The sequence below is a fragment of the Chenopodium album genome, chromosome 9 (assembly GCF_948465745.1).
Source record: "Chenopodium album chromosome 9, dcCheAlbu1.1, whole genome shotgun sequence".
Lineage (NCBI taxonomy): Eukaryota > Viridiplantae > Streptophyta > Magnoliopsida > Caryophyllales > Amaranthaceae > Chenopodium > Chenopodium album.
This window is the reverse complement of record NC_137842.1, coordinates 61,522,464-61,537,542: the sequence shown is the minus strand read 5'-3', so window position 1 is coordinate 61,537,542 and position 15,079 is coordinate 61,522,464. Positions and strand designations below refer to the sequence as shown.

Genomic DNA, 15,079 nt, shown 5'->3' with positions numbered 1-15,079 from the left:
AGGAGTATTCTCATTAATAAATATATATAGGAGTGTTTACAAAACCTAATTCATGAGAATAATAACACAAAGTATATCTTTACAAAAAAAATATATATGGAGAATATTAGCATATTCTCTATCACTATTATTGCTATCTAGGAACTCTAATCATTTGCTTAACCTTTTAGGATTTTAGCGGAGTTGATCTCTGTACATAGGCCCCGTTCACTTCATCTTAATTTTGCTGAACTGAAATTATTTTTACTGAATTGAAATTATTTTTGCTAAAATTAAATTATTTTTACTGAATTGAAATTAATTTTACAGAACTAATTATTTTTACTAAACTGAAATTATTTTTACTGATTTACTAATATATTTATTCTTTAAGTTTATTGATTTTTGCTAAATTGAAATTATTTTTACTAAAATGAAATTAATTTTGATGAACTAAACTTATTTTTACTGAACAAAAATTATTTTTACTAAATATTATTTTGTTAGGTGAATTGAACCGGGCTATAGTATCAAAAAGGATAACAAGAATGTAATGGGGTTAAATATCATGATAAAAATGTAAAGAGCTGTAATTTGTTTGGGGTATAAATTATGAAGTATAATATTTCAATATTATTATAGATAGATAAATTTTTTCTATTTTTTTTAAACAAACTAATTCATTAATAAAAAGCTATATGACATCTAAAAATGAAATCTAAATTAGGCCCTGTTCACTTCAGCTTAAAAAAATAATATTCAGTAAAAATATTTTCAGTTCAGTAGTTCAATTCAGTAAAATTAATTTAAGTTCAGCAAAAATAATTTTAATTTAGTAAAATTCAGTTATCTTAAACAAAAAATTTATTATAGAAAATCAGTAAAAATAATTTCAGTTTAGCAAAAATAATTTCAGTTCAGTAAAATTAATTTAAGTTAGTAAAAATAATTTAAGTTCATCAAATATAATTTTGTTTCAGTAAAAATAATTTCAGTTCAGCAATAATAAGGTGAAGTGAACGAGACCTTAACAAATATATAAAATTAAATCAAATTATTTTCTTCATCATAGCTACAATCGTTGAATAGGTCTTGCATTGTGGTACATCTCTTGCGCACACACACACATGCGTGCACGCGCACACACACACATATTGCCAGAATATGCGATCTTTTCGGAGAGGCGACCTAACAATGTTGTTGTAGCCGTAAGGATAATTTTTATCTAATTCACTTGAATGTATTTGAAAATTTGACAGCCGTTGCAATTTCGAACAAATCTTTACCAATATAATGATAATAGGGGAAAAGGTGATTACCTTTTTCTTTCTTTAAAAAAAAAAAAAAAAAAAAAAAAAAAAAAAAAAAAAAAACTCTGATACATGCGCGCACACTAAATTAAACCAAAAAAAAAACAAAAAAAAAAGAAGAAGAGAGAACATAAACAAGAACAAATCACTAAACAACTAAAAAGCTAACGACTCTACTGTAGAAAAACATATCGATAGATTATTAATTTAAAAAGCATGCTTCTTAAGCAATTGTTTACAAAATAAAATAAAAATAAAAGAAATTTAAAACCCCTTATATTCTTCATGGTTAGAAATTTGCCATGCATGTATGTCATCGGCAATTAATCGAAAAAGAAGCTGTTGGCATTATTGCGTAAGCTACTTGCACTTTGTCTATGGTTAATTTTAAAAGCATCATTTCTAGCCACAATCATCATGTATAATTATGATGCCAAGGATTAATTGAAAAAATAATATAAAAAATTTTATGGTTGAATTTGGTTACTTCTTTATCGTTTAATTTCCACCAAATATTTGATTTGAGTTTTCCTTAAGTTATGGTTTGAAGCAATTTCAAGTTGTCATAATATCTATAGTTTAAAGCACTTACAACCCCTTAAATGTATGAGTGTAAATGCTTGGAACACAACTACACGAGGTGATCTAGTTGACTGACTAAAAAGATGCTTACCGACTTATAATTAACTTGGAAAGTTATTCTAAGGTTAAGAAATGATTAATCTTATGAGCGTACTTGTTATCCAATTGATATAAAACATTATGTTGTCATATTTCAAACGATCACTATAAAATATTCACTTATAACAAAAATAAAGTAGTAATTTCCTTCAAAAATATACTCCATATAATATAAAGTAGTAATAATTTGGCTCCTTTGAGCTTGATCTTATCAAACAAGCTCAAATAATCGAGCTTTATTGATTATGAGCCTAGCAATTTGTAATTCCAATCATTTTAATTTGTTTTGATGAAAGTAGGCAGCACCTAGCGAAGCAACACTTCTAAGTAGCTACTCGTAATGCGTAATATATATAGACAAACTAATGTGATTTAAGCTAGAGTTCAAAATGAAGTAGTTAAACTTGCAAATAAAAGGAGCACATAATTACAACATTTGCTTTCATAGAATGAAATAGTTTATGTACTCCTTTGATATTTTACTACATGACTATTGATTGATTTCCATTTTGTACATTTGTTGCCGTAAGTTACAAATGTACTATACTTCCTCGTCTCACTTTACTTGCTTCATTTAGATTATACATGTTTAGTATAGCTAATAACTAATTGTTGATAGTTGGTAGCACTAATAATCGATTTGATTAGCTGGTTTTATCAACTGATAATTTGTATTTGTTGTGGTACTTAAACACTTGAAATGAAAAATAAGGACATTGACAATGAGTAGGTAGGAATGTAAATTATAGTAACTTAAGGACGAATTTGCCCTTTGGTAAAATTTAATTTGTCAATTTGTTAATCGAAAAAGCTCCATTTTTAATTTCTTACTAGCATTTTCAACTCACTCAGCTTGTTCCTTGAAAATTAAAAGCTCTTTTACTAAACGAGCAAAGGAGAAGGTTTTACGTGAAACCGTTTCACGTGAGCAAAGTAGCTAGTTATGCAGTTGGTTTATGTATGTAGTCAGCCTTCTCATTTGATCAAATAAGCTCATTTTTTTTTCAAAACTCTCTTCACCAACGTACCTCTTTTCTTGTTAAAATGTAAAATGAGACAAGTAAAGCAAGACTAGGTCCGTTCTTTTCAGCGTAAGTTCAGTTAAGATCCAATCAATTCAGTTCCTAATTTCATTCTCTCATAAACAATTCATTTCAGTTAAGTTCAGCTCAGCTCAGTTCAGTAAATCTGAATAGTCCTAAGAGATTGAGTACAAATTTGTAAATTTTAAATTGTTAGCTTGAACGAGCTATAAACAAGCTATAGGTGCACTGTACATGCATTGAAAATGGCAAATAAAATGATTATAAATTTTGCCTTAGGTATGTTAGTATATTCTAGATCGTACTCCACATAAATAATCTTTACAAAAATAGGCTAAAGAAAGGGAAATAATGAAAAAAAAAAATAGAGTTTTTGGTATGGATGAGAATGAATATCAAATGCATGGATAAAACTTAGTTTACAAACTTTATACAATGAATAGTATCTAATACTGAAATTAGGAAGTATGTAAATTAATACATAAGTTAGCTAAGTCAAGTATATGATTTAGTAGTTGAAAGAAATCACGTGTGTTCATCTTATAACCATAAAAGCTAAGCTATTGCATGCATGCACACCAAAGCTATTGCATATTCACGGGTGAAATTTCATGCAAAGTCATTTTCTTTGTCACAGAAATAGTTTGGTAAATCAGTTATCAAAAAAAGTTAGTCAAAAAAACTAGTTAATTCTAAATGAACTTTGATGCTTTGATCATTTGGTCCTTGATCTTTCAATCATTTTCTTCTTTTAATTTTGTTGGTGCTTTTTTTAGAAGGCTTGTTGTTATGAGGTGCGGCTGATGTTTGTTCCTCAAATATCTTTGTTTGTACTTGCATTTGAATCCATGCATATTATTAAAGTTTTATAACTTCGTAATTAATAAAAGGATTAAAGGATACGATCAAGGATGTCAACTGGTGTATGAATTAGGAGGGCCATAAATTTTAGATTAAGTGTATGCGTACGTGTATGAATTACGAGGGCCATAAATTTTAAATTAAGGGTGAGTGTACTATGTACGTGCACATGATGGATTATGTTGTTTCTTGTATACTTTATTTTTAAGACTTGGTTTAGATTAATTGATACAGAAGTTATATTACATCTATTATAAGAATAATATCAGTTTCAATATTAATCTTAAAATAAATAATTCTTTGTTTTTGCAAATTTTGTTTGATGGACTTGAATATTCAAGATTTCATCAATGACAAAAAACTTTGTATCATGCTGAATTAGTAACCTAAATTGATTAAAACAAATTAGTTTGCCATTAAATGGCGGCGATCCTCCTTAGTACCTTACTCCTCTAGTAGCCACCTTTAACAGCCCCAACTTCCACCCATCCTTGCCATCACTATCTTAGTGGTCCTTTGGTTGCACTTGGGATGTTACAGTGTTACAATCCCATTGTATTTTCACTTCCTAGAAATTTAGTGATATTATCTAATTCATCATCTATCATATGTAGTAGTAATTTGGAATTTCCACTTAAAATGTTTACATACCTAAGTGGGACTAGGTAATCAATAACTTCTCTGTGACTATGTAATCAACTTCTCAAATTTTACGTGAAAGTAAACATCTTTAGCAATATTTTCTTGTCTATTTTTTTTTTCTTTTTCTTTTTGACAGAGGAATATGTTCTTGTCGACCAAACAGGTTCTACAATGTTTAAATTTTAAAGAAGTAGATTACTCATGAATTAGAATGTCGTCAACCAAATACACATTACAAATTTCGACTAAAACAATTGAGAGACCCAGTCCTCCCTAACAAACTTGTAGAAAATGCAATATGGTAGTGTTTGACAGGCAAATTAATGCCTATGTAGGAAGTATGCACATCATGGGGCTGAAGATGGGCTAGGTCTCTCGATTGTTGGGGTCTAATTCGGTATTAGGGGAAGTGGATTACTAGCCATTAGGGACTGCTGTCGGTTACTGGCTGTTGGGGCTTGTTGGTGACTATATGTTGAGGGTTCGGTAGTGCTTGTATAGGTTGGTTGTGGTAGAGGTGCACCAGTGGCTTTGAAGTTGGTTGTTGATTTGATATGGTTGGATTCAGGGGTGACTTGTGTTTGAGGCTGGGGCAGAGTGATCATGGTGGCAACAGGTTGGTGATTTCCCAGAGGCAACGACGAGGGGAGCGGTGTTGGTAGGGTGGTCACTGGTCAGTTAGTTTATACAATTTACCATTCGATTAAGAAATATCAATGTTGAAATTGAAATTTGACATTTATTCAGTGAGACTTTAGTTATCATCATCAAGAGGATAAAAGCAGAAAGAAAAGAATTCGTATTATATATAGAAATTTATTGCAACACCAACCAGAAACTCTTCTCAAATTCCTACAGTAACCTGCAAGGCTATGATGCATCGCATTTGAATAAGTTTTTAGCCACAAGAACACCTAAAACAACAAAAGCAAACGCGGAAAAAGCTCCTTGCCTAGAAAGCATGAATTCACTCCATGTTAAAGGCCGGGTGACTACATGCAATACATTCTGAAATTGTACTTTCAACTCATCTAATGATCCAGTATTATCAATCACAATGTCCGCTTTGCTCCTCTTGGAATCCAGGGACATCTGAGCATTTATTTTGTTATTAGCTTCCTCATCGTTTATTCCATCTCTTGAAACCAATCTCTTTAGCTGTGTTTCGCGATCAACCCATACAGTGATGATAGGCTTAGTCCATTTGTCCATTTTGGCCTCAAACAACAGTGGGACGTCAAGAACAATCACCTTGTGTCCCTTTAACCACAGCTTCAGTATTTCTTGGAGGATGCCAGAGGAAATATAAGGTGCCAAAAGCCTGTGGCATAATGCGCACAACATTAACATATCATACACGTGACAGTTAGCATGTTGCCGAAAGGAAATACTCTTTCTGATTATAAACTGATAAATTCAAACTTCAAACTCCCCTAGATTTGCCCCCTAACTAGAAACCAAGTCCTCAAAGCATGGGATTGCACCAGCCATAAAAAGTCAGACCTAGCAGTTGGATAGAAAATCGACATCCAATGAATGTCTATTGCTTTAAATACGTGAGGTATGGCAGCAAATGTCATAATCTCAACTTCCATATTGCTCATGCTAACATGCAATGATGAAAGAATTGCAAAGGAAAACTACTTTATCAGATTCTGCAGGAAGATTTACTCTACCGGTTAAGTAGTTGACGCCTATCAGGATTGGAGAATACTATACGTCCCAGTGCAGGTCTATCCACTTCTCCATCAGGCTGTAGAATATCATCCCCAAATGCTTCCACAACCTTCTTCCATCCACCTGTGCCTTTCTTCAATGCATCCTGAAATCAGAAACAGGATCATAAATACTAGCATAAATTGTAATGATGTACAAATTGTTCAAAATGTAAGAACAACAAATTTGGTTTCAAGACAATTAATATCATGCTTGTTATCATTACTCCAGTACCACAATCAGGACTCTCCGCTCTCACCTGACAGGGTGGATGGCACTCATGGCAGATTTATGATCTTACCCCAGCAATTACAGAGTGGTTGTTGCTACATTTTCCTAATAATAAAGACAGTTTTTTCTTGAGTGTGTATGCTATCACAACAGAGCCCTCAATCTCTGACCACGAGCAAATTTTGTGATCAGAACCAAAAACTTGCAAAAGAAAAAAGTGGGAAGAAATTCTTTCATGGGCTATAGAAAGAGTTACTGAAAAATCATAGTTTTTCATCAAGGGACAATTCATAAAATTATGTATATGAAGAATACAACAATAACAAAGCTTTAGTCCAAAAGCATTATGTATATGAAGAATAAAAAAATAAAATAGAATGAGAAAGTACTCTAGTTCAGTTCATAAGAAATGAAATGTCAATTAGTCTGCGCTGAAGCAAAGGAAAGTGTTCTTCATTCTCAGGTGGGTGTCTGTCCAACCAATTTATACAATAAATGGAAGGCTTTTACATTACCTAGAAATCTAAATCAAGTTCACTAATTGAAGCCTTTGCTTCGGAAAAGTACACAGAAAATGCTTAAATCCTCAAACTCAGTGCTAGGAATTAGCTTCCCTGCAAGGTAAAACAGAGAATCACAGAAGGATTAAGAGGTAGAAGAAGGATAGTATGTATTGATGAATAGCAGAACTCAATCAATACACCTTTCAATTCGAGAAGAAAGGAGCTCTCCAAAACTAAGCAAAGCTTAACAATATTTTTAGCATGATTATTACAACTGATTCCCCTCCCTTAAATAAGCTTAGCCAGCTAAACAATCCCTTAAAGATTCTTCTCTCTCTATAACAAACTTCTCTAACAGAATTATTATAGCTAATGACTCTCTGCCCCTGCTTGGTTAATTAATATCACTGCCCTTGCCATGCTTCCTTCTTGCGTAAGTGAACACTATAGGAGGTCTGGAAGGATCTCTAGCAAGGACCAAAGAAAAATCTAACACATTCCACTTCAGGCTACCAAACGTCACATGAGGGAAATGAGCACAGCACATTCCACTTCATGCAGTTTAATGTCACATAAGGGGAATTCGTGCTACCTAATATCTTATAAAAGGATAACTCTTAACTAAATTTTAATTATAACCATTAGAAGACGTTCAAGACTTTTAAGTGTGACACTGATGACAATCAGTTTCATTACATCCTGCTGATACAAAAAATGAAGCATCACCAAATTTAAGATAGAAGCAAACAGAACTCCATCAAGATGCAGTCATGTAAAATCACTAGTACCTAATTTAGTACCTAACTTTAACCAACTTTTAAGAGTCATCCCAACCCTTGCTCAATGGAAAATTACCAAAATCCAAAGAAAAATTTGATTAAATCGATTCTCAACATAATTTCCAAACCCTTTTCTATACCATCCTCTCCACCAAGTAAAACATAAAAGCATTGAATCAACTCAGTCAGAGTAACACTAAAAAAAAATCAAATTAGACATCCAACAATTGATATTAATGATAACAATTAGGACTAAATAGGCGATGCATATTAAAAGTCTGTAACACAGTCATCCAAAATCAAAATCAATAAAAACCCCATGATCAAGAAAGAGAGGTAGAAGAAGAAAAATACCCGAGCGACCACATCAGCATCTACGACGGGAATGCCTTGAGCTTTGAAGAGGTTGGAAACAGTGCTCTTCCCAGATGCAATCCCACCTGTTAGTCCAACAATTCTCATCTCCTCTGTAGGGGACTAATTATGGAAGTGTACCAACTGCACCAAGAACAATTGACAGCCAGTAAGATAGTCATTGTTTGGACATGCCACTTTTCCAGCAATGTTCTTCAACAGATTTCACTTCTGATCATATAACTATTATTGAGTGAGACTTTAACTGATTATGGTTTTGTAATACACATAATTGTTTAATATACAAAACTCGAAGTAGTGATATCTCAAATTAGATCCTGCTAATTTGACAACTTTCACAGAAGTTCATATTTCAAATGAAGTCTCCAACACTAGTTCTTAAACCTAAATAAATACAATTGCCTATCTGTTTTACAGCAAAGTTCATATAACACTGCGAGTATAAAAAAAAAATACAGATTTAGGTATATGAGTAAAGCAAAATACAGTTCGACAGTCAGTTCCAACCTGGAAGGTTAAATCATGAAGGATCAATCACTAATGAATAGTTCAGCCAAATTTAGAGTGAGTACTAATATAAATAGCAACAAAAAGTAAAAAAAAAAAAAAATCAAAATTCTCATTTTTAAGGAAAATCCCGAAGCAAAATTTTGGCAAAAATCATTTGAGCAAATTCATTATCCTTCAATGTTATGGACTGGGTCAATAGCCCAAGTCAACCACCCTTATCGGTTATACACGAGGTGCAAAAAAGGGAGCAACAAGGGGCAACAACAAAGAGCGGCAGCAGGGGGCATTTCTATGCAACAAGACAACTTCAATTAAGAAGGAATTAATGAAGGAAAGCAACCAGCTTCAACAATGTCTGCTTATGGTTTTTCTAAATTAGTAAAGAAGTCACATGTATTCACTTTAGGGTTAACCTTAGTCATTACAAGTCATGAGTATAATTATTGTAGTATGTTTTAACAGTAGGATCATCCAGAAAATTGAGTGAACTCTTGTGAGATTAGTAGCCTAAAGCTATACTTATCCCTCTTAGTTTGTAATCCGAATCTTAATCAATTAATACTCAAGCTTTTGCCTTCGAATTATATGCATTTAGCTTATTTAGTGTGAGTGAAATCTGATACGTAACATTCAATCAAAATTTGGGGAAATCAAACCTTAGCTCTCTAGCTTCAACTAAAAAAAAAAAAAAAAAGATTTTGAATTATATTTCGAATGCATTTAATATACATAGCTACCTTAGATAAGTAGAGGGGCAACGTCAATTTCTTGGCTAATTTCTACACAAGCAAAGAATGGTGAAGCCTTTGGTTGTGATGTTGGAACTCCGAAAAAGAGGGATTAGATTTGAGATAGAAGAGAGAAAGAGAGAAATTGGATTTGAATTAAGCAGGAAAGAAAGAGCAATTGTGTTAATGTATCATTGTAGACGTTATGTGATTCAAGAAAAACAGCACATAAATAAGAACAGAAAGAGCTTGGAGACTTTCGAATTACGGAGTATACTTTTAGCTTATAAATTGTCATTTTGAATCATTATTATTTTTGGGCTTTTAAACTACATGGGCCAATTTCATGACATATTCTTGACTATCCAAAAATTAGATTTCATATTTTCATCCACACTTTACATTCGAAATGAAAAAATGCTATCCAAGCAAGCCATTAGGTTCTTTTTTTAACTTATGTGATTTTTTAAAATTATTATCATAATTTTATTATTATTTTTTTGCTTTTGTAATTCTTGTTCATAGTGGCAGTACAAATTGCATAATGTACCTGATCTTTAAGATGGAAACCATTCCCTTCATTCCTGTTAGTTTGTCTTATTTGACTTATTGTACAGTTTTTGAAACACAAATTTGATCATTGTTATCTTCAATCTTGTATCATAAGAAATTATAAAAAGTTGATGCACCCACCATCTAGCATTAGTTGCAACGCTGTGATGGGCACATGAGTTAAGCCACTATTATAGACTTTACATTTTTAGGTGGTTAACTCTGTTAAAATCTCTTAATCTCTCTAAATTACAAATATCTACAGTAAACGAACACAAATTGCACATTCTGAATCACGCTCACAGGTATTCTTCCCCAAACAGCACCACACACCACTAGACAAAACCAGGTTTTTCAGAGACATGCTTAATCGGTTCATGCTCAAACACGAATACATTTGCAAAAACCCACAAATACACATCTGCACAGACCCACAAATACACATCTGTCACTATTACAGACTTTACATTTTTAGGTGGTTAACTCTGTTAAAATCTCTTAAACTCCCTAAATTACAAATATCTACAGTAAACATAAATTGCATATTCTGAATCACGCTCACAAGTATTCTTTCCCAAACAGCACCACACACCACTAGACAAAACCAGGTTTTTCAGAGACATGTTTAATCGGTTCATGCTCAAACACGAATACATTTGCAAAAACCCACAAATACACATCTGCACAGACACACACAAGCACAACCCAAAGCACCCAGCTGCCTACCAGCATTCTAGACTTGTATTACAAATAATGAAGAGAGAGATTTTCACATTAAATTTTACAAATACAGACGACAAGTTTTTCATAATTTGAATGCGAATAATTACATCACCATCACTAACTTGCAAAAACAAGTCCATCTCAATAAATGTAATTAAACAATCATTCATAAATTGGACACCAATGCTATTCCGCACATTTTTTTTTGGCAATAGTCGTCGAGGAAAAAACTCTTTCCATAGTTGTGGTTCCAAGCGCAAGAATTTTGGCATGAATTAAAACCCATAATTTGTATTCTTAAAGTAATCTAAACTTTTGTTTTTCATCTTCCAATTTTAGCATATAAAATCGAAATACATAATTAGTCTAAATCAAATAGCCAATATCAATTACACAAAACAATTCGTATAAAATTTGGGCATGAATTGCATATAAAATTAGTCAATTAGACAAAGTATTTAACTTATTTTAACAATTCATCAATCATCTATTCATCACTATATACATTCCAATCAACCAAGCTGTTCAGCAGTTAGCTAATAAAGTAGGGAGTAAATCCACAAATAATCTAAGATATCCATCAACTAATTCAACTATTAAAATTGAAAAAATTAAAACTAATTCAACAAATCAAGAATCAACCAAATATATATTCAATTAGTGTAACATTCCAACAAGTAACAACTATACAATATTATAATTCATTAAAAGAAAAAAAAAGCTGGAACGTTGAACAAATTAGAATGAAAAGTGAAAAATTGAAAGAAGTAAAGAAGCGAGTTACCAAGAGTTCTGGCTGCGTGGGATGATGGCTCTGCCGCCAGCCACCGTGCAGGTCTGCCGGGAGTCGGAGCAACGCCGATCAAATTCAGATGTAGTTTCTCTTTGGGGGGGACTTGAGCAGTTGAGCCCGTCAAAATAGTAAATGAGGAGAGAGAGCGTAAATTTAGACTTTTTTTTTTTTTTTTTTTTCCCGCAAATTTGTAAAAAAAAAAAAGGATTTTTTTTTTTTTAAAAAAGTTTTTTTTTTAACGGAAAAAAAAAATAAAAAATAAAATTTTGAAAAGAACCATTTTGAGAAGAAGAAAAAATTAAAAAGCTTTTTGGGAAAAGAAAATGTAATGTGTTAAATGTTTACCGGTAGAAAGTGTTTAATCAGTGAAAGGAGAAGTAAAGAAGAATTTTAATCTCCCCCCTTCAAAAAAAAATAAAATAAAATAAAAAGTAAAGAAGAAGTAAAAATGGGATAAGTAAATTGTAGTATTGCACCGACAACATGGCTTATATAGCCAAGAGCTTTACATATAATGCCATACAAGTTCACAAGTCTTTGGACTTGTGTGAACATTGTGAAATCAAATCAAATAATTATAGGCATTCACATTTATCTTCTAACATAATGTTATTTTTTTTATTATTTTTTTTAATTGAAGACAACATTGGACCTGTTGCATAGTACCTTTAATTCACTTCATAAACCTCTAATCTTTTCTATTTACTATTTAGCTCTCACTTAACCAATCAATAATAAAAATAACTTAATTTTTTTTTTAAAAAAAAAAAAAATAAAAAAAATCCGAAAACCACCACCACTAGGCACTAGCTAACCACCCCTCCCCTAACCGATCTGCCATTTAGAACCCCCACCTCGGCGACCCAATCCCACCGCCGAGTCAACCCCCCTTCCCTTTCCCCTTTATCCTCACTATGACCACATACCATAACACTATATTATAGTAACAAGGCTTTTTTGGGTGTTCGGACACACACTAAACACAATGACCAAGTAATTCTTGAACGATCGAGTAACCTTTAACCAACCTAGTAACCTTTGACCGACCGAGCAACCCTTGACCCATGACCAACCGAGTAACTACGACCACACCGTGTGGCCAGCCTAAAGGTGATCAACATTGGCCCGATTTGAAAATAAGGCAGGTTTGGAAAAGCCTTAACACACATTTTTAATTTTTAATTCCGAACCCAGCTTGACAAGCTCGTCACTTTTTTGTGGGTTTGGACACAAGATATGATGTTAATGCCCAACCCAACTAGACTTTTTTTATCACCTCTAGGCCAACCATATATCAATATTTGTCTAATAATAATAATAATAATAATAAAGTCTAGTAAGTTTTAATAAGTTCAATCAGGTCTAAGTGCCTGTTGAATTATTTTGAGAATTGGAGACAAAATTCATGTAATTAATTAATTTACCTAGGATATGGTGTTGTAGATTAATTAAACAAGATTATTAAAGCAAATAACAAGATGAATTAACCTTGGTAAAAAGGTTGAAGGTAGGCAGAACACTTTGCGGTTTAGAGAAGTAATAGCAGTTGGCCCGGTTCACCGCCCGATCTAGGTGGTGCTCGCCCGATCGGCGCGCAAGGGTCAGTTCTGGAATCGTCTCTGCCGCCCGGTCGGGCGGTGACCGGCCACATCGAGCGCGAGAGGAAGTTAAATTCTGACGTTCCAGTTAGCTCGATCGGGCGGCAGCAGGCCCGATCGGGTGCGCGAGTCAGGGAGGACGTTTGAGGCTGTCAGTTTTCTGACAGTTTTGCTTGGTTTTTGACGGTTACATTCGTGGCTGTTGGAATGTTTTTTGCTTTAATATATATATATGTTCTAAGAACATATGTTGGAGAGAACTTGAGAAAAATAATCAGAAATTTATTTTTCTTGAAACCTTTTTGCAACTTATTATCATCATCATAAATCCAAAGGCTTATCTACATTGAATTGTAATCATCCTACTTGTGATTGCAATTGTTATTCGTTGTATCTCCTAAGTAAATTTCTGTGAAACCCGGCGATTGTAGTATAGGGTCGGAATTATACTTTTGGGAAAGTGATTCCGTTCACGCCTCGAAGATTTTATCGGTTTATTTTGTTTGCTTTCTTTGTGACCCTTGTTTAAACGTAAAATCCCTAACAATAATCCAAAAGTATAATTTCTACAAAGATGGCAAATGTGAAGGGTATGATGACGAATTTCCAGAAATTGAACAAGTTCGAGGGTGTAGATCTTGGTATGAAGATGAAAACGAAGATGGTGATATCTCTTGTGGGATTACAAGAAAAAAGGTTTGATGGAAGGTTTTCTCTAGCCAGTTATATGATTAAAGTCACTCCATTCAAGTAAGAGGTTTCTTATTTGTGATTAATATATATTTATATGTTTGATTATTTATCTCTATGGTTAATTCTTGACATGTTTAATTAATCTAAGTTTATTGATTATGTCTTGATTATTATTAGAGATATGTTGTCTTGTAATTATGCCCATTATTAAAGATGATTGGTAAAATCATAATGGTTGGTTAAAACCATGTAATTTAACATTGTTAATGGATGAACCAAGTATTATTATAGTTCATGAAATGGGTGTGAATTACGGTTTGTTTTTACATTGGTATTAAGATACTTTGGGTATAGTTAATACATTTGCTATATAGAAGGTTAATTCTTGCTATAGATGGACGGTTTAATAGCCATGATTATTTGTTATACAAAGTATGTATTATTTCATCGTGTTACATGGGTGATGGGTTGTCAATTGATGGTTTGTACTTAGTATGGCCTAAGTGATATCGTTTCGTAGTTTATGGCAGTTATTTATAGCGGTTACTCATGTATGATGAATTATGTATGGTCTAATAATGTGTTACTCCATGGTACTTATTCATGAAAGGTTGAATGACCTTGTTTTGGTTTATTTGTGATTGTAAGTTTACATGCATGAATTAAATCAAGTAGTCAGATCATTTAATTATTGACAAAGGTATATGTCACTTTGTGATGTGATGGTATTGTATATCATGGCAAGTATAGTCTTGTGATTAATATGTTATAATTATTAGGTTTGTTAATGCCTTGTTGTCTTGATATAAAAGTAATAATGACATATGTTAAATTGATGATTAATTTGATTCAAGTTATTATTCTATGGTATAATAGAATGATGAAACTGCAATGATAAATTGTGTTGTAGTTATAGTGAATTAATCATGAATTCTAACCAGTTCAGTAGATAGAACAGACCCTAATAAGTTTATTGAGGTATAATATGTTCAATTAAGTTTAGATAAATTCTGGACAACACACCATTAAAAGATTAACTCAAGTATCCGTGACCATTAACTAGACCCGGGGAAGTCAAATACCCTGTTTTCATGAGTCTCAAATAAAACATTATGTACTTCGTATTTGGTTAATAATAAAATAATTTTTTTTGACGGCTAAAAAAAAAATTGCCTAAGCAAAATGAAAGTTGACATAAACGATTTTTTTTTTTTTTTTTTTTGAAGGGGAGAGATTAAAATTCATTAATAATAAGCCATACGTCACTTACATAAGAAATCGTAATCGAATAATACAAAGACAAAAGAACCAATTACAAGTTCGAAATAAAGGAAACTACAATTGCACGCGCAGAATGACTTT

General features: G+C 32.5%; 1 protein-coding gene across 1 annotated transcript; it reads right to left on the bottom strand.

The window, feature by feature from the left end:
* Positions 1 to 5,294: 5,294 nt before the first annotated feature.
* Positions 5,295 to 11,572, bottom strand: LOC145560040 (dephospho-CoA kinase-like). The gene is made up of 4 exons (XM_081621295.1): positions 11,418 to 11,572; positions 8,100 to 8,243; positions 6,193 to 6,338; positions 5,295 to 5,837 (listed from the first exon to the last, which is right to left on the bottom strand). Exons 2-4 carry the CDS (start codon positions 8,205 to 8,207, stop codon positions 5,387 to 5,389), a joined length of 705 nt encoding a protein of 234 aa, XP_081477421.1. The 5' UTR covers positions 8,208 to 8,243; positions 11,418 to 11,572; the 3' UTR covers positions 5,295 to 5,386.
* Between the last annotated feature and the right edge of the window lie 3,507 nt (positions 11,573 to 15,079).

Excerpts from the sequence above, each read along its gene's own strand:
- LOC145560040 (XM_081621295.1), bottom strand. The coding sequence starts at position 8,207 with ATGAGAATTGTTGGACTAACAGGTGGGATTGCATCTGGGAAGAGCACT. Across the intron at positions 6,339-8,099 it reads ATGCTGATGTGGTCGCTCGG|GATGCATTGAAGAAAGGCAC; the intron begins GTATTTTTCTTC and ends TTCTGATTTCAG. Across the intron at positions 5,838-6,192 it reads AGGCGTCAACTACTTAACCG|GCTTTTGGCACCTTATATTT; the intron begins GTAGAGTAAATC and ends ATTATGCCACAG.